Source organism: Oncorhynchus nerka, linkage group LG7 (assembly GCF_034236695.1).
Source record: "Oncorhynchus nerka isolate Pitt River linkage group LG7, Oner_Uvic_2.0, whole genome shotgun sequence".
In the NCBI taxonomy this organism is placed as follows: domain Eukaryota; kingdom Metazoa; phylum Chordata; class Actinopteri; order Salmoniformes; family Salmonidae; genus Oncorhynchus; species Oncorhynchus nerka.
Window position 1 is genome coordinate 31,750,800 of NC_088402.1, and position 23,671 is coordinate 31,774,470.

Below are 23,671 nucleotides of genomic sequence, written 5' to 3' on the forward strand. Positions count from 1 at the left end.
TCAGCCCCCTCACACGTCCCCATGCTTCAACAAACCTCAGCCCCCTCACACGTCCCCATGCTTCAACAAACCTCAGCCCCCTCACACGTCCCCGTGCTTCAACTAACCTCAGCCCCCTCACACGTCCCCGTGCTTCAACTAACCTCAGCCCCCTCACACGTCCCCGTGCTTCAACTAACCTCAGCCCCCTCACACGTCCCCGTGCTTCAACAAACCTCAGCCCCCTCACACGTCCCCGTGCTTCAACTAACCTCAGCCCCCTCACACGTCCCCGTGCTTCAACTAACTTCAGCCCCCTCACACGTCTCGGACTGTATTTTCCGATTGGCCCCACGGCCGCCATCCCACTTCTGACACCAATGTGGCGTTAGAGGGTCCACTCCTCAGCCAGTTAGCTAACTAGAAGAATGAGGAGATGATAGCTCAAGATGAACCGGGGAACCAGGTTTAAACGGCTTCGAAATACAGGCTAACAGAGGGTTAGAAGGGTCGCCCAAAACAATAAACTTATCTGGCTCACTGTATAACTTGGTGGAACTCAGAGATGTTATTGCGATCCATACAGTCTCGGTCTGTCTCGCTCTGACCCCCTTCAACCCCCAAAACTTGTGGCCTATCAGCTATCTGAACTATGGGTAACTCCTCCCCCCATACTCTTGTGTTATCAGGTGTGCGTGTGTGTGAGAGAGAGAGAGATCAGGAGTGGATAATTAGAGTGTTTTGCCAATAATCACCCATCAGGATCCTCCAGTGAAGAGGCACTTATTTACTGCTATGCTTGAAATAGGACAGCAGCACTGAATGGTACTCTGTATTTGTAGCATGGTCCATCATGGGAATCACTGTGATTGTCTGCAATCATTCTCTCCAGAACCAATTGACGTGGCCACATCATCACTGAAATAGGAGAGAGATTATCATCGTCGTTACAGACACAGTAACCTGTTATTAGGCTTGGTCGGCAATAACCTGTCATCAAAAGTTGTCCCTTTATGCATATCCTGATTGAAAATCAGACCTATTTGACCAAATAATTGATTGTATAATATCAAACCCGAGGCATGACCCCATGCCAGAGAGATTTTATATGAAATAGTTTGAAGTTGTGACCTGCAGCCAAACACTAAGATAAAGACCCTCTCATCATCAGCTGGAGTGGGGATCTCCCTGCCTACATCCCTGACAACTCTTTCTTTATGTCATGGTACTGTAATATATGGACTGGGGATGAAAATAAGCCATTATGGTGCTAGGGTTTGGGTTCAATTCCCTCAGGAATCACATACAAATGTATACACTCCCTGTGCTGCAGGACGCTTAGGAAGAAAGTGTGTATTAAGCAGTACATATTGTATCTGATCCTAGCTGCTGTCTTTCTTTAAAACGTCTGTTCTTCTTAAACAAGACAGACTTCCATGGCTTTAGGCTACTAACTCAACACTACCTGATATTCCAAGGGATACACACCGTGGACACACACCGTGGACACACAGGGAGAGGGTAAGGGTAGCCTCAATCATACGCACAGCACCTGCCCTGTGTAACCCTCAACATCATTCAGACAGCACAGGCAAGCTACAATTAAGGGACATGCAGGGGCCTGTTGATGAAGGAAGAAGAAATATCATTGAGTTCATCTTTTATTGTGCAATATTCCCCACGATTCAGTTGGCCTACATTAGATGTATTTATTTTTTACGAATATAAGCACTGACCATCTGTTTGAATTGCTTAATAATGGCAAAACCCTGTTATACTATAAACATCTAAAGGGAGACTCGTCCACATGTTTGGGCCATTTTTGTCAGTAAATAAAAACAAACACAAAAGATAAACATATTGCCTGAGAGCCTTTGTTTATGTAACTACTTGACTGAACAAACATTGGATTATTTCTGGGAAGAGAGCTCTTTTGAAAGTGTGTGAACATGGTGTGAAAATCTCCATTTAGTTGTAACCATCGCCATCTGGTGGCCTTGGTGTGTAATACGCAGACAGAGAGCATCAATTCCAGTTACTGTGCGGAGACAAGCGTATCAGTCAGGTTATAAACACACAACTGTTGTTATGGTTTTTCCATAAAGAATCAACAATGTTGAACATAAATAAGCACAGAGGTCAACAGACCAATCATTCTGGATCCATGACTGACATGAAATAGACCATTATAAAGTCAGTGCTTTTCATTTTGAGGAATATTGGCTGAAATAACAGGAAATGCCCTTTAGAATCTAATTTGAAATGCATTGTGGATGACCACTGATCTACAGTATGTCCAAGTTGTTGTGATGAAGGGAAACACTTTTTGAAATACAAAATGTGCAGTGAATTCACTTCTCTGCTCTAGTGAATGCGAATGCCGTAGGTCCAAGTGGACAATAAGGAATATCATTTTATTTGTATGAAACGGACTGTCAAGTGTTAAGTGATCTTTGTGTGTCCCTACGACTCAGTGTGCTCACGTTTCATGCTCAGTGGCAGTTCATTGCGTTTTCTGTGCAAATGACTGCAGGGGTAGGCGTAACGAAGTAGATCAACGTGAACTTTCACAGTTATCTTGTATATCAAATAACTAAGCCTATAACACAAAGACTGGTTTCAGATTGAGAACCTCACTGAATTCTTCCTATTCAGATGCCCTGGTTCAGTGGGCCTTCTCATATCACACAGTACCTTATTAGATTTGTCAAACCGCACAAAGAACAAAAAGGTTCAAATGAACAAGAGGCTAATTTTGGTCTAGTATCACTGCTCAAAATCAAGGAAGGGATCAGATTCACACATCTAATATGTGGATTATGGAATAGCAATTAGTGCTGGGGATCCTGTCTGGACTAATAGTGCAAGCGACTCAAGGAGGAAGGAGTATTTGGACATGGCATGAGGCAACCACATGCGACGCAAGATACTGCTAACATGTCTCAGGTACATAGCAGTATTATAGAGGTGTATATGAATCATGGGAAACACTGCTTTAGTAAGAACACATTCCTGTGTGAGGTGAAGCATTTCTGAGGTATGCTGTAAGGGTGTCTTGGGTCGTTACTGTTGAATGAATGGTTGGTTTTGAACCGTAAAATAGCAGTTAGGATTTTCAAGACGTCCTCATCTGCCAGTGCATTTCAGTCATGTCCGTGTTGTGCATACTAGTCACTCTTACTACTGTCCTTGGGTCTAGGGCTAAGTACGAGAGCTACTCTTATCGATGTGGGGGGGGGGGGGGGGTCTCTTCAAGTTCAGAGACCTTGATATATAGAAAGCTCTATGTACTAATGCTAGCCTATCACATACTAACTCAAGCTCATCCATCCGGTTCTGCTTTTAGATAAAAAAAAGGATTTGGGTTGTTTGGCACTCACACAGCCAGGTTTTTGGGCCTCAAGCCAACTACTCTAATAATCTGAGCCATCCCAAATCAGTAGGTAGGTATCCCCAAAGTGTATCAAGCCTTAAGCCAGACTGAACGCTGCACTCATAGCGACATCAGTTTGGATGCTAGGCTAGTTTTTGGCCACCCAGAAAAATAACAGTCTGTATGAGGCCCTGTAGTGCTGGCTAGGTCTCTTCAGCTGGAGTGTGTCAACAGAAGAATGTATGGTTCACTGAGTAGCTACACAAGTTTGCCCCACAAAATACCAGCTCTTTTGTTGTGCTTTTCGCTGTAAACAAAGGGGCTATTCAGTTCAATTACATTTGGAGGTTTGTCTGTGTGTCCTATAAGTGTTCACATGTACCACTCTCACTGCAGGTAGTGCCCTCTTCTGATAGGAAGCTGTAATGTATCTCTAGAAGGGCTCTCCATTCATTTGCAGTCTAATAAAGGCCCAAGCAGGCTATACAAATTGGTAGTAGATGTGATAGGCCTAGCTAGTGAAAGCTGGCCACCGTGCAATGACTTCTCCAGACGGTCACACCCCCCCACAGCTATCCTCAGTAATACATCCTTAAGCTCCAAAGTAACAGTCACACATCCTTGTCCCCAACCACCACATAGGCCCAGGATGTAAAGAGGGTGCTGGTGATGCTTCAGTCATGTCCCACCTCTCCCAGAGGACTTGTGGACTTACATAGATTATAAAAGCTACCACCTGACTGCATCCAGTGTGATTGACTGTAGTCTCTTCCTATAGCCGTGCGCCATGAGTCTGGCAAGTAGGACTAAACTGTTGTACAGCATGCAGAGCGTAGAGCTGTGGAAGGCAGCAAGGCGCAGGTCCATTCACTCAGAGGAAGTGAAGAGTTTGCTTGACTCAGTGCAATGTGGCAAAGCGGTCCCTTACGTGCTCCTCTGCCCCTGTGCCATGACTAGGCCCAAGGCCTGGAGAGGTGGGGGGGCTGAGGCTGACGTTGTATGCCGGGTTGGAGATGTGGAGAGCAGCCCGCTTGCTGCTGCTCCGTGCCGACCGCGTCTTGTGGTGCCGGTTATGGTGGTGGTGCAGCTGGCGGGGTTCGTCCGGAGGACTGGTGGTGTGGCTGTGGTGGCGGCCTCCGCATTTCAGAGAGGGCACCGCAACAGGGTCAGGGTCAGAGGTTACATCAGGGTTAAAGGTCACCGCCGGGTCAGCTGGGTCGATGCTTTCGGGACAGGAAGTAGAGACGGTCTGGGGTTTCCCTGTCTGGGGACAGGGAGAGCGAGATGCCGACTCCAACAGATCTTTAGTTCCCTGTGTGCACTGGGTGGGAGAAGGAGAGAGGGAGGGTGGCGGAGAGAAAGAGATGAGACAAGGGCAGCAGAAAAGAACCACCAAGAACAGTTAGCCCAGCTGAAAATAAAACAGAAGTCCCCCAGGGGAGAAGAGAGATCACTCAGACAGCTATGCAGAACAAAACTATGGGTCAACGGTCAAGCTATAAGTAATTGAGGTGGTGCAAGGACATGCAGGTATTCTGATGCGTGGTAGCAGACAGTCATTTTGGTGAGGGGTAACCATGCAGATGATAAAAATGCAACTTGGAAGCACAAAGTAACACAGTGCTGTTGTATCAATCTTGCCACGGTATTTCCACAGCACCAGAGATCACATCAAATTCTCGTTGGAGTAATGTAAGACCCATACACGGTAAGGGGACAAGGCTATTGCTTTAAAGAATGGTCCTTTGAGGGTTTTATTCTCGCTTGCAAAAGTGACAGATAAATTAAAGTTACTTGAAAGATGAAGTAACAAAGGTCAACAAAAACCCACCAGAGCATAAACATTGTAGTGTGGAGATGATTGCATGTCTGACTGCTTAAGTAGAGAAGAGAGAGATGCTCTTATGATGTTATATAAAGGACTGGCGTAGCTGTCAGCGCACATTTAGCACATGCAGAACCTGACCACCGATGGGAATTTAGAAGTGTTTGCATTTTCGCCTCTGTGGAACAATTTTCATTTATGCTTCCAAAGAGAAAATAAGAAGCAGTTGTAAAGACTGAAGGGATATAAACTATTAACAAGTCTACTGCTTGAAAAGGTTTTGATCATTGTCTGGTGTGTACATATACCGTGAGCTCAAAGTATTGGGACAGTGATATTTCTTGTTATGCCTCTGTACTCCAGCACTAGATTTGAAATGAAACGATGGCTATGAAGTAGGTTAAAGTGCAGACTAAACTTTCATCCATAAATCATTTAGAAAAATACTGCACTTTCCACCCCATTTCAGGGGACCAAAACAAACAGCAAATGCTGTAATCATTGTGTACTAGGAATATGGGTCCAAATACTCAACTTTTGACTACTTTAATACACAAGTGAATTTGTCCCAATACTTTTATTCCACTAAAGCTGACAGTCTGCACTTTTACCTCCATCATTGTATCATTTCATCCAAAGCGCTGGAGTACAGAGCCAAAACAAAACACTCACAGTCCCAATACTTTTGGGGGTCACTATCTGTGCATTTAAGCATGCATGAGTGTATCTGAGGCATAGCTGACAAGAAAACACAAATATATTAAAGTACAACAAATGTGCCATTATCCTTTCCTCGGTTTGACGGTCTGATATTCCAAACCTCACAGGTCTGGACCTTGAGTTTAGAGAGGCTGACTGTGTGTGATGGGATCCAGCCTGACGTGGTTGAAATCAGCCATGTTAAAGGAAAAGCATAGTAGCACTGGGAGAGAAGCCAGCCAGGCAGGCAGAAAAATAAAGCAGACAGCAACCAGCCACAGAGAGGGGGCCCCCTAGAAAACCTTCCTTCTGCACCAGGGTTGGCCTCTATTGAGTTTTCAACTCAGTACTTCCAAATAAGTGAATTGGCATTCAATTGACGAAGATGTAGACACAGTAGCCACAGAGACGGGTAAGGCCAGCCAAACACTCTTACTGCACTCTACCTGGGGTCATCTCACCAACCTGTCTGTCTCCACTAACCTTGCTCATCAGCCAGCACAGGACAGAGCAAAGTCCAGACAGCTGTCCTCCTAGTGGGGGGTGGTGATGGGCCATACACACAAATACGGAGAGACACAATACCAGTTGACACTACGGAATAGGCACACAGGGGTAAGGCTTAGTGACAATGATGACATCGGGACTGTTCACACGTATGATTATGCTACATCTTAACTGTAACACACAGGTGAGAATTAAAAAAGGAATGCACGTCTATTAAACTCATTTGGAAATAAAAACGTATTTATTTCATTGTTAAAATGGAATATTTATTACTGTACATTTCAGATTAACATAATTTATTCCAAAATGACGTATAAATATTTAGATGACCAAAATAAACAAAAAGACAAAATAATAAGATTGTAATATAAAACATATTTTAAAAAGCATAAGAAAACAGTAAGAGGGAGATGATTTGGACTGTCTTGAGGCAGGCAGGTAGCCTAGTGTCAGGCCAGCATCGGATTCGCTGGTTCGAATCGCCGAGCCGGCTAGGTGAAAAATCTGCCAATGTGATATTGAGCAAGGCACTGAACCCTAATCGCTCCTGTAAGTCGCTCTGTATAAGAGTGTCTGCTAAATTACTGAAAACATTTCAAAATGTAAATGCAGGTAGCTTTTATGTCACGTTTAACATGACCATTACATTATGGTATGACACACAAAACTCAACACACACACACGCCAATACACAGAGTCACGTCAGAGACAAATGCAGACAACAAGAACATTGAGGGAAGACAAATAAGTGTTTTCACACTCTGTAAACAAAGATAATTCCATGTGCATAAATAGAATACCTCTTCCATGCTTTCTCAGCAGACCCACTGAATATCAGTGAGGGAGGGTGTCCAGATTGAGACAAATGAAAACAGCACTTGGGTACAGATGTATTTGTGACCGGTAAATTCCCAGCAGTAACCGCTTCCATTACCAGCATGTGGTTGCTAAAAGTATAAATACTGAACCAATACTGTGCTTGGTCTCTCTCTCTGATCTAACTCCTTATGTGCAAATACATTCTAATCCGCAAACTTCCAGCAGACATGACAGTGCCCTTGTATCCTTAAAGTAAACCGAGGTTAGGTTAGCTTGTCCCTATTGCTTGAATGTAAACAGAAGGTCTAGTCTGAACGGTTGGAGAGTGCCACTGCGGTCAGACTGAACTAAAAACCCAGTGGCAGTCGTACTTTGTAAACAAACATATTTTAAAGAAAACTCCTAGCACCGACATTTCTCCTCAACTGCAAAACAAGGGCAAAACATTTAACCCAGCTGGGAAGCAGATGAATCATATGTAGGCTGTTCCCTTTTTCACTGAAATGAAATACATAAATGACACTGAGTTGCCTGATTATAAGATTAGGGAATGGAATGGCGTGAGTAACTAACGGTTGAGCTACACCCAGGTCAAACATGGCCTAGCAGACAGTTTCACTTCCTCTTTCCAGCCAGAGACAGTCTTTTACTGTCAACTGTAAACAATGAACAGTCTGGTGTAGACTGGATTACCAGGACCAGACAACAACATATTTAATGACCACACCAGGATCCTGGACCCTTAGCAATAGTACTACAGTACTCTGGTATGAGGGACTAAGTCATGAGGGGGTGACCCCATACACAACAGCCAGTCAGGCAACAGTCAAAGGGGGTTCGGTTGGAAAAGGCAACTAAACTGGAGTCTGCAAGTCAGGCTGATGGTGGTTTGGGGTTGCAGGTAGCGGTATAGGGGAGGGGGGAACCTGCAATGCACAAGGGGGCAGCTGGGACGGCGTGGGCCCTCCTACCACGTTTATCTCGTTCTTAGCGGCCAGCTCTATCTCCGTGGCAACTGTCTGGGACGACTCCTCCACTGGCATGAAGCCTCGCCTGTCAATCAAACTGAACACGGGACAACATGGAGGAAACAGGTTAGTCAAATAGTTCAGGCTTCAGGTCAATTCAGTTTCCTTCTTAGTCAAATCAAGGAGTGATTAGAAATTAAATTCATGCATTGGAGAAAATCCTCGGAAAACAATGGGGCATTTTTAAACACTTCCTAAATAGACGGATTTGGAGAAAGAACTGACTCAACCCCTATCAAAGATCCATTATAAACCAGGCTGAGTCTCACCTGGGAGGCATGGGTCCACAGAGTACAGAGCAGCAGTTAGTAATGATGTTGTTATAGCTGTAGGGGTTACCGGTGTCCTCCGTCCCACTCTTCCCCGACCACGAGCCTTTGATCTGGGACCAAGAGAGATTGACCATCAGTCCTTGTCCAAGACTAGTTTTAGTTTATTTGTCAGGGACCAGGCACAACAAACATGACACCATGTTAAGCTACATGGCTACTTTCCTACTGCAGTCTGCACATACCGGAAGGGTCACTTAACTGTTTAAAGCGTAAAATCTGCAGTCAGTCAAACATTTGATTTTCCTGGGTTTTATATACATTTCCACACTATAAGGTTGGAGTAATAATATGACATTTTGAAAATGCCCTCATAGTGTAAGAGCCGTTTGAAAAGCCCATCTGAAATGTTTCCATTTTGGTGGGATGGGGTTTTGGCCTTCCATGGTAGCATCAATATGTGGTAAATTAGTTTATAATCCAATAAGAGCTCCAAACCTCTTTGCTATTAACAGATAATTGTCCATTTCCCCCTCACCACTCAGACCACTCCCAGACAGTCCTAGCTAAACTCTTACTTGAGAAATTGCCCTTTGCTAAGATGCCTTTGTTTCTTTTTGACCATTTTAATTGAAAAACAATCATAGTAAAGATACTTAATGATTTGATATTGAGATAAAAAGAGCTGCATTGAACCTTTAAAGTGTATAATACCTATATGTATATTATACATATCCCAGAAGAGACAAGAGATATCACACTCATTGGCATTTACTCACATCTTCATTTGTTGTCAGGTTAGAAGCAACCAGATAGGTATGGAAGCCTGAGAGGCCCAAGATGGACCAAACTGAAAAGAAGCAAATCACCAGCTCCACAGCAGTGCAGGAAGAAAAGTCAAGGACAACAGGTATGGTTTGAGTATCTAAATACCACCAGAGATGTCAGCTGGACAGATTGAGAGACCCATTCGTATTCTGCAATATGGCCAATAAGCTGAAGTGAATGACAGTTTAGGTGCCCTAACACCAGACTACTCGAGGCAGGGAGTGGTATTATGAGGAGATCTGATTGGTTACACTAGACACACAGTATTGGTAAAAGGATATCTGGCTGGACTCTCCTGAAGAGCAAACATCAGGCCTCTCCCTCCTTGTGCCCCTGAGGACAGAACCATTGAAAGTTGATACAGAAAACCATGACAGGATGATAAATCAGGATCTACGCAAAGGTTCCATACAAAAATCACAAGCCCGGACAGTGTCTTCTGCGTAGACTACGTACTCAGTGCTAGATGTGTGGCGACACAGCCAAAGATGAAGACTGTCAGGAAGGACAGAGAGACGATGAAGGTGTAGAAGAAACGATAGTTCCTCTTCCCAACACAGTTCCCCACCCAGGGACAATGGTGGTCGAATCGCTCTGGAGGACAGGAAGAAAGATTGAGGAAGAAGAACATTTACAAATATCTACATCTCATTGACACGAAGGCCAAGCTCTCAAGCCCCTTTCAACAGTCAAATAAATGTGAATTAAATGTAGAAAAGTCAAAAAAAAAAAAAAAATTAAAGAAGGTCTGCTTTCAAAGTTGATCAACATCTTTACGGAGGAGACCAACACTAATAAATACTCTTTATAAGACTGTTTTGTATGAACAGTCTTTATTTATCAATCTCAGTAACAGGCTGTGTAGTATAGTCTAAATCACTCAGTCTCAGTCTAATAAATGGCAGTGTGTCCCTCTGTCTACGTTCCGTGTTGAACGGCCACCTCTGTCACCAGTCCTTACCCACACAGTTGTCACAGAGGGAGCAGTGGGAGGTGCGCGGTGGCCGGAACATCTTGCAGGTGAAACAGTACTTGAGCTTCACTACCTGCTGGTTGATCATCACCTCCTTGGTGCGGGGAGGGGGTCGGTAGGTGGAAGAGCCAGAGTTATCTGAGGAGGAGAGAAAGACAGGGAGGACATATCAGGAGATATAGTACACAAGGTGTGTGTGTGTATATTACTATTCTCTTGGGTACCGGAAATTCCCCACAAGGATAGTAAAAACAAGGGAAATTCTCTTATTTCAGGCTTAGGTATTAGGGTTAGAATTAGAGGTCAGGGAAAATAGGATTTTGAATGGAAATCTATTTTTGGCCCCCCACTAGGGTAGTAAAACCTATGCTTTGTGTGCATGTGTCCATGTTGTGATCCAGGCAGTAGTAGCTTTAGGCCTAATTGCTGGCGGAGTGGTGTCCATTAAGGCGGCTTCATGGGGGAGGCAATCAATCAACACAGGCTCTGTGTAATGTATGAAAGTGTGCTGCCTGCCTGGCAGTCCCATATGCTGAGTTTAGACAGGCAGTCGGATTCTGATCTTTTTGTTTCAGTTGAGTATCAGGTTTCAGTTGAGTGATGATTTGATGTATTAGACTGGCTCTATCACTACATGGCATGAGCTCATTAATAAATAGTAAAGTGTAAGGTACGTTCAAGATAACAACGGAGTCACAATGTTTGATAGACAGCTGAATATTTGGCAGCTAGTCAGAACTAAGCAGGATACTGTTGATATCTTTCTGGAAGTATTCATCTGGTTTAGGGAAATAGGACTAACCAGCAGATATGCACAACTTAGGCCTAAACCATGTTGCAGAAAGCTGAGTGGACATCACGCTCTGTCATCCTAACAGAGACACGTCACAAGAGCATGAGAATATCACTCAATAACTTATTTTTATACTTTTGGTGCCACACAATGAAATTACTCCATTTAAAACCACAACTCCCTCGACGTGAAGTGAGTTTCCACTCTACAAAAAAACAGAGAGAGAGATGAAGAGAAAATGAGGGAGGGGGAGCGAGAGAGAGATGTTAGTGGCAACCCACTGCAATGGGGCCAGTGTCTTAATTTTTCACAAAATTAAACAGCAGAGTTAACTACCCACACAGTAGACTGACCACCCACACAGAAACAAGCAGTGCCACTAACAGTTCAAAGACCTCTATCCATCCATCCCTCCCTCCCTACATGCCCGGTCAGAAGAGACTGTGTGTGTGGTTCAACCATTTGTTGGCTGAATAATGCATTGCTTCAAACAAAAAAGGCAGGAAACTACCATATATGTTGCTACTACTGTGTCTCAAAAACCAGTGCAAACAAACTGGTGATAAAAGCTCAAAAGGAGACCAGAATATGGAGCAGGAAAACAAATGGTGAACGTCTACACAAAGCTGTGAAAGTGAGTGGGAAAGGAAGAATGTTCTTTCAGGTGTGTATGTGTTGCCCTTACCGATCTGCTTCTCAATGTCTGCGGCCTCGTCCGGTGTAGCCCGGGGAAGGATGCCAGGGTCAGTGAAGCTGGTCTGCAGGAGGGAGATGACTACAAACACAAACAGCACTCCTCCAATTGCTGGGATGAACACGGTCAGGTGCTTCAACAGGAAGGGACAGCTGTGGTGACAGGACAAAGAAAAAAAAGAGGACTATATTCAGCAACAATTAAAGTGGACTGTCTTATATGTTAAAACTAAGGGTGTGTTTATACTGGAAGCCCAATTCTGATATTTTGCCCAATTAAAGAGCTGACCTGATGAATCAAAAGACCAATGACCCCTTTTCTGCGTTTGCAAACTGCCACAAGAGGGCGATGTGCGTGCAATTTGCAGAATCCCCTCCCTGCTAATATGTAAACTGCTAGTTACAAATGCAGTAAATCCGTGTGGAGCGCAAATGGTGATCTTAAGCATTCGTTTTTCACAATCTATTCAGAATATTACTGTGCATTATCTGCATACGATCGGGAGCGCTTCTTCAGGAAAATCTCATGAAGCAATACTCGCTTAAAAAGCCTTATTTACATGTTGTTTATGAGTGTATTTCACAATACTTTTGGATTATAAATTGAATTGTGAGTCGTGCATAAATGCTCTGCTTAATATAAAGTTTGTGTCATCCTCGCCAATCAAATTCATTATACTTCAAAAACACGCAAACCAGTAAAATGGCTCTTTGGCTAGCTTTGCTACAAGCCTGTCAATGAGCGTTAGCATTCTAACTAACAACTGCTGAATCCAAAACAGGTATTTTGCAAATATCACAACCAAATATAATCTTAGTGACTGTTCAAGCAATAATCAAAACAACATTGTAAGCCTAGGAGAACCCCCCAAAAAATGATAATATCTTATTTCAGTGGGTGATAATACATGCGCGCTGACTGACAATGTGTGGTTATTCCAGCTTCATTTCTGCAACCACAAATCATGCGCATAACGTAACGTTCGTGTGTCGGGTACTGAAAATAAAAATCAGAATTTGGCTGACTGTTAAATGCAGCCTAAAGTGTTTGGTGTAGCCTGGCTTCATTAAGGTCTTTTTTTGTTAAATCACCAGGACAACTAAAGAGGACAAGATTGATTGCAGAGCACTGCAGCGACAATCAGGACCCTGACTAACCACATGAAGGACTAGTTCTCATTTTCAACAGTTTCTCACCCACCAGGATCTGGTTTTAATCAACTTTCACTTTTTAATTACTACTGGTAGCATAGTCTCAGGAGATGTAACACACATTTCAGCAAGACACTTGTAAGAATATGTAATGACATGTTCTGGTATTAAAACTATTCCTCTATTGTTGTTACCAGAATCTACTGTATTGGTTAAACTGCTAGACACACAAGCAAACTTACCATGGTTTGTTGAAACCTGTGTGGCATAATTTTAATGGCTAGGGCAAACATTTTTGTGTCAAAGCAATGCAAAAGAAAACGAGAACTTGTACTTACTCGAAAACAAAGAACAGTACAGTGGTGACCAAAATGAGGCCGAGGGTGAGTGGTAGGACACCACTTTGCTGAGCCACTATGATCCGTCCATCACAGTAGAAGCGATTCTTGCCGGGGAAAACTTCCCATTTTCTCCGTGCGGTTTCCCCCTTCTTCTCTTCCTGAACAGCAGCGTGTTGCGGCGGCAGGGTCGGTGTTGGCGTTGAAAGTGCCTGCGGGTCGATTTGCTGGTATTCGCAATGTTTCATGATTTACGAAATTTTGGCGCTTCCCGAATAGAAGAGCTGTCTTGTGCTTGCCACCGCTATCTACATAGGCAGCAACTTGCTAATTCTCTAGCTAATGTTTGCTAACTAACGTTACCTAACAATAACATCGACTAGCGTGTTGCCAGGAACGTCAGCTACAAACATGTTCCAGTACCGGTAAGTTAGTGGTGCATGTCGTCATTGAATCAACGTCACCAAGCGTATCCAGTGTATGCAAACAGTGTCCCCAAAAATCTACACTCCATGAGGAGAACAATTCGACTATGATATTATCCATCATATCCGTATATCAACCTGAAGAACAGCAGTGTGTGTGACCCATTGCATTCGTATGACCGCTTAGCTGGCTAGGCTAACGCTCTAGCTAGGCTAACGCTACCTAGTTAGCCCAAAAATCAGTGAACAGACTAACGTTAGTGAATAGTAGCTAGGTAGAAAGCATATCCTATGCACAGCATAAAAATAGGTATCAATACCATACCAGGGTTCTGTTTGATACGGACGGTTCAATATGATCCTATTTGAAACCACCAACTCCTACACTTTCAGCCAGGCAGAAACAAAGTGATGTTGGAATTTCCCGGTGGTGATGTAGAGGAGGGCTTTCGTCGGGAGTTTTCGTAGCTACAAATCGACGCTAACCAACTGCAGTCCGTCTGTTATACTAATAAACATCATAATCGAAATTCTCATTTATGTTAATCTCGTGTAGTCTATTACATTCAGGAAAGCGTACAGGTCAGGCGCACTTCTCTCTATCATCCAGCGTTATGACCGAGAGGAAGCGGCGAAGCGAGAGGATTTACTCCACCCAAAATCTATCCGCGTGAAAATAAGCCCCTTTTTTTTCCAACTGACATCACATGTATTTCCATTTCTATTGTAAAAGCGGTCCCTTGTCAATATAATATATAATATTTGGTTATGTTCACTATGGAATGTTTACGACACATTAAAATGTTGTACGGCGTTCATGATTTGCTGGCAAGGAATTACGACAAACGTGGAAACCTTTAGTGGGTTAGTCAACAATTTTTCTCCTTCCCCCTTCTGACACCCAGGTGGCGACACGCATCTCTGCTTCCTTAAGCTCAACCCCGATAAGACCGAACTGCTCTTCTTCCCCAGGAAAGTCTGCCTGCTAACATACCTCTCCATCGGGGTTGACAACTCCACAGTGTCACCCTCCCAGAGTGCAAAGACCCTTGGCTTGACCCTGGACAACACCCTGTCTTTCTATGCAAACATCAAAGCGGTGACCCGCTCCTGCAGCAGGTTCATGCTCTACAACATCTGTAGAGTACAACCCTACCTCACACAGGAAGCGGTGCAGGTCCTAATCCAAGCACTTGTCCTCTCCTGTCTGGACTACTGCAACTCGCTGTTGGCTGGGCTTCCCGCTTTTGCCGAACCCCTGCAATTTATCCAGAATGCAGCAGCCCGTCTGGTTTTCAACCTTCCCAAGTTCTCTCATGTCACCCCACTCCTCTGCACACTCCACTGGCTTCCAGTAGCTTGCATCCACTATAAGACCATGGTGCTTACCTACGGAACTGCCCCTCCCTACCTTCAGTCTATGCTCAAACCCTACACCCCAACCCGAGCACTCCGTTCTGCCACCTCAAATCTCTTGGCCTTCCCACCGCTACACTCAACCCAGTCCAAGCTCTTCTCTGTCCTGGCACCGCAATGGTGGAACCAGGTTCAGAGTCCCTGCCCATCTTCCAAAGACATCTAAAACCCTACCTCTTCAAACATTATCTTAAATAATCCTCCTCACCTTGACACACCCCCCTTCTAGCTCTGACTCAGCTACGTTATTGAGGGAAAAAATGTACTTTTTATGCCTGTGATACGTGGTTGTCCCCCCTTGCTATCTTAAGATGAATGCACTAACTGTATGTCGCTCTGGATAACAGCATCTGCTAAATGACTAAAATGTAAATTAAGTTACCAGTATCTTTGCTTACACCTCAAAAGGCAAAATCCAGATAGTCTACTTTGTTTTATGATCATATTAACCATATTAAATCATGAACAAGTGACCCAATAATGTCAATGCAAAATTACTTTTATTAAACATAGATATTTAGAAGACTAAGTTTCTGCATTTCCATTAGTTGACTGTTGTCACTACTGTTCCTTTGGGGGGTGGGGGGGGCTTGGGCTGGTGTTGCTACTGGATGACATGAAGTCTGGGGAATCCCGCTGGAAGAGTTTACACAAGAGTTTAATCTCAGAGGCTGCCAGGGATGTGTTTGAGGTGGCTGCAGAGGGGCTTGGAGGCTCGCTGAACAAACTGTTGTTGCTCTTGACTGGACAACCCAGCAGAGCCACCATCCCACTGCTTCTACTAGTGGTCCTGGAAATGTCCAAGTCCATGGAGTTGACCACCCTTTTAGAGAATAAGGGAAGAAAATATAACTTTATTCGTCCATTTTGCACAGGACATTCAAAATGTTCTCTGAAACCACCAGCCCTTTAGTTGCAATTTCAGTTCCCACGTTTTCATTGCCCTGCCCGGGATTTGAACCAGTGACCTTCTGGCTATAGGTCTGTCTCTAACCTTTGGGATACTTTCCTCTTGGCAGCCTGGAGAAGTTTGATTTTCCTCCTGCTGTCCTCTTGGACAGGCTTATTATCCGTCTGGCTGTTAGTGTGGGTGGGGCGAGGAGGGGATTGGCACCAGTGTTCTGGTATTCCTACCAAACTTCACAGCCGAAGCTCTGCTTTCCTTTGTATCCGTGGAAAGAAAAATACATCAGGATTTTATGAAATAATATACGGTAGTCTATAGCATATTTAGCACCAAATTCAATCTAATATGAGGTGTTATGAATATCATACAGGATCGATAAAGGTATTCAGGACTCCTACCCGAGACTGCATCAACTGGAACCTGAAAAGCTCTATCCAGAGACAAGGAGCTAATGATGGATTTGGTCATCAGTATACACAGCATACTAATCAGCTCCACCCATTTCAGTTTGCTTCACGGCAAGAGCTCGGAAGGACTCAGCAGTGAATCTCCTCTGAATACTGTGGCCTATGCAGGTTCTCTGTAATAGAAGAGAGAGTGATTTTATTTACAATTAGGAAACATTGCATAGTATCAATAGCGCCAAAGGCTGAATTATTTGTTTTATTATACATTTCATAATAAAAATACCATGGACTATATGGTAATTGTACTTCAAGTACAATTGATAGGACTGGATTAAACTCTTTAAAGTATTATTGTGGTAGAAGTTTAAAAAGTTTGACTTTAAATCCGTTTTAAAGTACGTATGGTTTGGGAAAACGTTATAGTAGTGGTAGTGTCTGCAGTAGTAACGGTGGTGACTGGTTATAGTTGAGAAATGTAGAATGGCCTGAACATATGAAAGTTGGTACGGTGTATCTAGCTTGAACACTTCAAGAGTTACTGTTGGTGGGTTAGGTTATGCAAACGTGTGCACATTGGTTGGGTGTATGTAGCTGGAATGGTTTGAGAGTTACTGTTGGTGGGTTAGGTTATGCAAACGTGTGCACATTGGTTGGGTGTATGTAGCTGGAATGGTTTGAGAGTTACTGTTGGTGGGTTAGGTTATGCAAACGTGTGCACATTTATATACTTATTAGTTAATACAATTTTCATTTGATTTACACAACATGCCTACCACTTTGAAGATGCAAAATATTTTTTATTGTAAAACAAACAAGAGATAACACAAAAAAACGGAACACTTGAGCGTGAATAACTATTCACCCCCCCCCAAAAGTCAATACTTTGTAGAGACACCTTTTGCTGAAATTACAGCTACACGTCTCTTGGGGTATGTCTCTATAAGCTTGGCACATCTAACCACTGGGATTTTTGACCATTATTCAAGGCAAAACTGCTCCAGCTCCTTCAAGTTGGATGGGTTCTGCTGGTGTACAGCAATATTTAAGTCATACCACACATTCTCAATTGGATTGAGGTCTGGGCTTTTAGGCCATTCCAAGACATTTAAATGTTTCCCCTTAAACCACTTGAGTGTTGCTTTAGCAGTATGATGAGATCATGTGACAGATCATATAACACTTTATTTAACTAATTATGTGACTTCTGAAGGTAATTGGTTGCACCATATCTTATTTAGGGGCTTCATAGCAAAATGGGTGAATACATATGCATGGCCCACTTTTCCATTTTATTTTGTGTATGTCCATTACATGAAATCCAAATAAAAATCATTTTAAATTACAGGTTGTAATGCAACAAAATAGGAAAAACGCCAAAGGGGATGAATACTTTTCCAAGGCACTGTATCTGCCCCTTTATTTATCCTAAGGCTCTGACTTGGTGTACACGGCCCATGTTCTGAATTCTGTTGGTGTACATTTCAAAAGTGCCAAACAAATAGTTATATTCACTATGTCCGTCCTAGCTCGCTCATTAATGTCTTAATCAAAATTACGGATTGCCTCTTATACGCTTGTCGTCCCCTTATGCCATAGTTTGTACATCTCAATTGTCATTAGAAACCACATTTGTTTAAGCAAGTCAGCCATATCAGGTGTGTTTTTTTAAAGCGCAGTAAATAAGGCTGAATGAACTGTTTCACTGCCAGACAAGGCTTCGCTGATAGCCAGGTGTAGCAGTGGTAAGATGTTGGGACTCTGCTGTTGGGACAGCTTTATGTCGGCCCTAATAGTTTGTGGGCACCCTTGTCACCGTTATAGTGCAATGTATTGTTTAGTGTTGTGTTGTGTAGCTGCTTTGCTGGCATGCATCCCACTTCTTCTTTTTTTTTGTCCCACCAAGATTTACATGCTAAAATCGCCACTGATAATAATACTGTTTCATTATTTCTCATGGATCAGAAAAGTTTATGTCTCGTTTGTGCACAGCATTCTCTGTAAAGGAGCGAGGTCGAATTTCAAAAGTGAAACATTGTTTGCGAGGTCAGACAGGCTGACAGCAAGGGTTATACAAACCATCACTGTTGGAAATCAAATGCAAGTTTAGAAGCTAGATTAAATAATGTGTTAATAAATGTCTTATTGCTTATAACATTGGTTGCGTGTCAGAGATAGAATGTTGGTTGCATGTTGTGTTTGGCCTTAAGATGTACAATCACTCCATGCATCTATTAGCCTCTAACTGTGGCTGAGCTCCCTGCCATCCAAGACCTCTATATCAGGTGGTATTTTGCATCTTCAAAGTGGTAGACATGTTGTGTAAATTAAATCTAATTTTATTTTTCACATACACATGGTTAGCAGATGTTAATGCGAGTGTAGCGAAATGCTTGTGCTTCTACTTCCGATAATGCAGTAATAACCAACGAGTAATCTAACCTAACAATTCCAGAACAACTACCTTATACACACAAGTGTAAAGGGATGAAGAATATGTACATACAAATATATGAATGAGTGATGGTACAGAACGGCATAGGCAAGATGCAGTAGATGGTATAGAGTACAGTATATACATATGAGATGAGTAATGTAGGGTATGTAAACATAAAAGTGGCATTGTTTAAAGTGGCTAGTGATACATGTATTACATAAAGATGGCAAGATGCAGTAGATGGTATAGGGTACAGTATATACATATGAGATGAGTAATGTAGGGTATGTAAACATTATATTAAATGGCATTGTTTAAAGTGGCTAGTGATACATTTTTACATCAATTTGTCCATTATTAAAGTGGCTGGAGTTGAGTGAGTATGTTGGTAGCATCCACTCAATGTTAGTGTTGGCTGTTTAACAGTCTAATGGCCTTGAGATAGAAACTATTTTTCAGTCACTCGGTCCCTACTTTGATGCACCTGTACTGACCTCAACTTCTGGATGATAGGGGGTGAACAGGCAGTGGCTTGGGTGGTTGTTGTCCTTGATTATCATTATGGCCTTCCTGTGACATCGGGTGGTGTAGGTGTCCTGGAGGGCAGGTAGTTTGCCCCTGGTGATGCGTTGTGCAGACCTCACTACCCTCTGGAGAGCCTTACGGTTGTGGGCGGAGCAGTTGCCGTACCAGACGGTGATGCAGCCCGACAGGATGCTCTCGATTGTGCATCTGTAGAAGTTTGTGAGTGCTTTTGGTGACATGCCGAATTTCTTCAGCCTCCTGAGGTTGAAGAGGCGCTGCTGCGCCTTCTTCACGACGCTGTCTGTGTGGGTGGACCAATTCAGTTTGTCTGTGATGTGTACGCCGAGGAACTTAAAACTTACTACTCAGTGGGTTTTGTCCAACATGTCTCTGGACCTACTCACTGTCACAGTCATACTCTGAACCTAGTTTTGTCCCATGGATCTTAATGTTTTTCCTCATAATCCTGGACTATCGGACCACCATTTTATTACGTTTGCAATCGCAACAAATAATCTGCTCTGAACCCAACAAAGGAGCATCAAAAGTTGTGCTATAAATTCTCAATCAAAATATTCCTTTATGCACTTCCAGACTCCCTCTGCCTACCCAAGGACGTCAGAGGACAAAAATCAGTTAACCACCTAACTGAGGAACTCAATTTAACCTTGCGCAATACCCTAGATGCAGTTGCACCCCTAAAAACTAAAAACATTTGTCATAAGAAACTAGCTCCCTGGTATACAGAAAATACCCGAGCTCTGAAGCAAGCTTCCAGAAAATTGGAACGTAAATGGCGCCACACCAAACTGGAAGTCTTCCGACTAACTTGGAAGGACAGTACCGTGCAGTATCGAAGAGCCCTCACTACTGCTCGATCAACCTATTTTTCCAACTTAATTGAGGAAATTAAGAACAATCCTACATTTCTTTTTGATACTGTCGCAGAGCTAACTAAAAAGCAGCATCCCCAAGAGAGGATGGCTTTCACTTCAGCAGTAATAAATTCATTAACTTCTTTGAGGAAAAGATCATGATCATTAGAAAGCAAATTACAGACTCCTCTTTAAATCTGCGTATTCCTCCAAAGCTCAGTTGTCCTGAGTCTTCACACCTCTGCCAGGACCTAGGATAAAGAGAGACACTCAACTGTTTTTATCTCTTGACACAATGATGAAAATAATCATGGCCTCTAAACCTTCAAGCTGCATACTGGACCTTATTCCAACTAAACTACTGAAAGAGCTGCTTCCTGTGCTTGGCCCTCCTATGTTGAACATAATAAATGGCTCTCTATCCACCGGATGTGTAACAAACTCACTAAAAGTGGCAGTAATTAAAGCCTCTCTTGAAAAAGCCAAACCTTGACCCAGAAAATATTTTAAAAACTAATCGGCCTATATCGAATCTTCCATTCCTCTCACAAATTTTAGAAAAAGCTGTTGCGTCTTCCTGAAGACAAACAGTGTATACGAAGTGCTTCAGTCTGGTTTTAGACCCCATCATAGCACTGAGACTGCACTTGTGAAGGTGGTAAATGACCTTTTAATGGCATCAGACCGAGGCTCTGCATCTATCCTCGTGCTCCTAGACCTTAGTGCTGCTTTTGATACCATCGATCACCACATTCTTTTGGAGAGATTGGAAACCCAAACTGGTCTTCACGGACGTGTTCTGGCCTGGTTTAGATCTTATCTGTCAGAAAGATATCAGTTTGTCTCTGTGAATGGTTTGTCCTCTGACAAATCAACTGTACATTTCAGTGTTCCTCAAGGTTCCGTTTTAGGACCACTATTGTTTTCACTATATGTTTTACCTCTTGGGGATGTCATTCGAAAACATAATGTTAACTTTCACTGCTATGCGGATGACAAACAGCTGTACATTTCAATGAAACATGGTGAAGCCCCAAAATTGCCCTCACTAGAAGCATGTGTTTCAGACATAAGGAAGTGGATGGCTACAAACTTTCTACTTTTAAACTCAGACAAAACAGAGATGCTTGTTATAGGTCCCAAGAAACAAAGAGATCTTCTGTTGAATCTGACAATTAATCTTGATGGTTGTACAGTCGTCTCAAATAAAACTGTGAAGGACCTCGGCGTTACTCTGGACCCTGATCTCTCTTTTGACAAACATATCAAGACTGTTTCAAGGACATCTTTTTTCCATCTACGTAACATTGAACAAATCAGAAACTTTCTGTCCAAAAATGATGCAGAAAAATGTATACATTTTTATCTATTTATCCATAAAGCACTAAATAAACTTCAGTTAGTGCTAAATACGGCTGCTAGATTCCTGACTATAACCAAAAGATTTGATCATATTACTCCAGTGCTAGCCTCCCTACACTGGCTTCCTGTTAAGGCAAGGGCTGATTTCAAGGTTTTACTGCTAACCTACAAAGCATCACATGGGCTTGCTCCTACCTATCTTTCCGATTTGGTCCTGCCATACATACCTACACGTACCCTACGGTCACAAGACGCAGGCCTCCTAATTTTCCCTAGAATTTCTAAGCAAACAGCTGTAGGCAGGGCTTTCTCCTATAGAGCTCCATTTATATGGAATGGTCTGCCTACCCATGTGAGAGACGCAGACTCGGTCTCAACCTTTTAAGTCATTACTGAAGACTCATCTCTTCAGTGGGTCATATGATTGAGTGTAGTCTGGCCCAGGAGTGTGAAGGTGAACGGAAAGGCTCTGGAGCAACGAACCACCCTTGCTGTCTCTGCCTGGCTGGTTCCCCTCTCTCCACTGTGATTCTCTGCCTCTAACCCTATTACAGGGGCTGAGTCACTGGCTTACTGGTGCTCTTCCATGCCGTCCCTAGGAAGGGTGCCTCACTTGAGTGGGTTGAGTCACTGATGTGATCTTACTGTCTGGGTTGGGTCCCCGCTTGGGTTGTGCCGTGGCAGAGATCTTTGTGGGCTATACTTGGCCTTGTCTCAGGATGGTAAGTTGGTGGTTGAAGATATCCCTCTAGTGGTGTGGGTGGGGGCTGTGCTTTGGCAAAGTGGGTGGGGTTATATCCTGCCTGTCTGGGGGTATCATCAGATGGGGCCACAGTGTCTCCTGACCCCTCCTGTCTCAGCCTCCAGTATTTATGCTGCAGTAGTTTGTGTCGGCGGGGGCCTAATTATATCTGGAGTACTTCTTATACTGTCTTATCCGGTGTCCTGTGTGAATTTAAGTATGCTCTCTCTAATTCTCTCTTTCTTTCTCTCTCTCGGAGGACCTGAGCCCTAGGACCATGCCTCAGGACTACCTGGCATAATGACTCCTTGCTGTCCGCAGTCCACCTGGCCGTGCTGCTGCTCCAGTTTCAACTGTTCTGCCTGCGGCTATGTTCTGTTATAATCTCCACCCGGCACAGTCAGGAGAGGACTGGCCACCCCTCATAGCCTGGTTCCTCTCTAGATTTCTTCCTAGGTTTTGGCCTTTCTAGGGAGTTTTTCCTAGCCACCGTGCTTCTACACCTTCATTGCTTGCTGTTTGGGGTTTTAGGCTGGGTTTCTGTACAGCACTTTGAGATATCAGCTGATGTAAGAAGGGCTGTATAAATAAATTTGATTTGAAGCATGGGGCTCAACTTCTCTTCTTTTTTGGTCCCCTGGCTACAACGCTGTGAAGCAAACCTGTGAAGCACATGCGCAGATACCATGTGAGAGTGAAGTCACACTACAGTATGAAGATAGGCAGAAACTGCTTCTCCAATAGAAATCCCCAATCACACTTGTCGGCGATATCATGGAGATGTTGGCTAATCTAAACTCATGCGTAGGAACACGTCATCGACTCTAACTGTTAAGATAAATAACACATTTGAAGACAATCATGGTAGCAATAATGTATTCTAATACACCAGATGTGTCCTTGAACCGATTATTTTAAATCACACACAGAAGAGGTTATAAGAATAGTTTAGTTGCTAATGGCAGCCTGCAATACCCCAGTTGGCATTGAACTTACATTTGTCAATGAGAGGGGGCAGCACTGAGCAAGCCTGCAATGTCACTTCCTGGAGTAGTTCAAACTGCAAAAGTTGTCTCCATGAGACACCATCTTAACCAACTTCATTTGGCTTCAATATGCTGTTGAGTCTTCACATAGGAATGGTGTCACGTGATCAATGGTCCATTCATATACATAGTTATTGCTCTTCATCCTGCATCCATCTCCTGCATTGTGGGAGGCTCTATTGTCAACCAATCATTAGGGTGTTGTTTGACCCACGCAAATGTGACCAAAGACCTGATTGAAACTGGAACCAACTGT

At 43.3% G+C, this 23,671-nt stretch overlaps 1 protein-coding gene and 1 long non-coding RNA gene across 2 annotated transcripts; one reads left to right on the forward strand and one right to left on the reverse strand.

Moving 5' to 3' along the window:
* Positions 1 to 1,831: 1,831 nt before the first annotated feature.
* Positions 1,832 to 14,465, reverse strand: LOC115131464 (palmitoyltransferase ZDHHC18-B-like). The gene is made up of 10 exons (XM_065020429.1): positions 13,277 to 14,465; positions 11,779 to 11,939; positions 10,289 to 10,438; positions 9,784 to 9,921; positions 9,609 to 9,660; positions 9,279 to 9,381; positions 8,500 to 8,612; positions 8,174 to 8,267; positions 6,360 to 6,470; positions 1,832 to 4,673 (listed from the first exon to the last, which is right to left on the reverse strand). The coding sequence occupies exons 1-10, from the start codon at positions 13,522 to 13,524 to the stop codon at positions 4,251 to 4,253; spliced, it is 1,593 nt and encodes a 530-aa protein (XP_064876501.1). The 5' UTR covers positions 13,525 to 14,465; the 3' UTR covers positions 1,832 to 4,250.
* On the forward strand, positions 13,626 to 22,980 carry LOC135572441 (uncharacterized). Its single transcript, XR_010464301.1, has 2 exons — positions 13,626 to 13,701; positions 22,629 to 22,980. It is a non-coding gene; the product is annotated as an uncharacterized LOC135572441 (long non-coding RNA).
* The last annotated feature ends 691 nt before the right edge of the window (positions 22,981 to 23,671 follow it).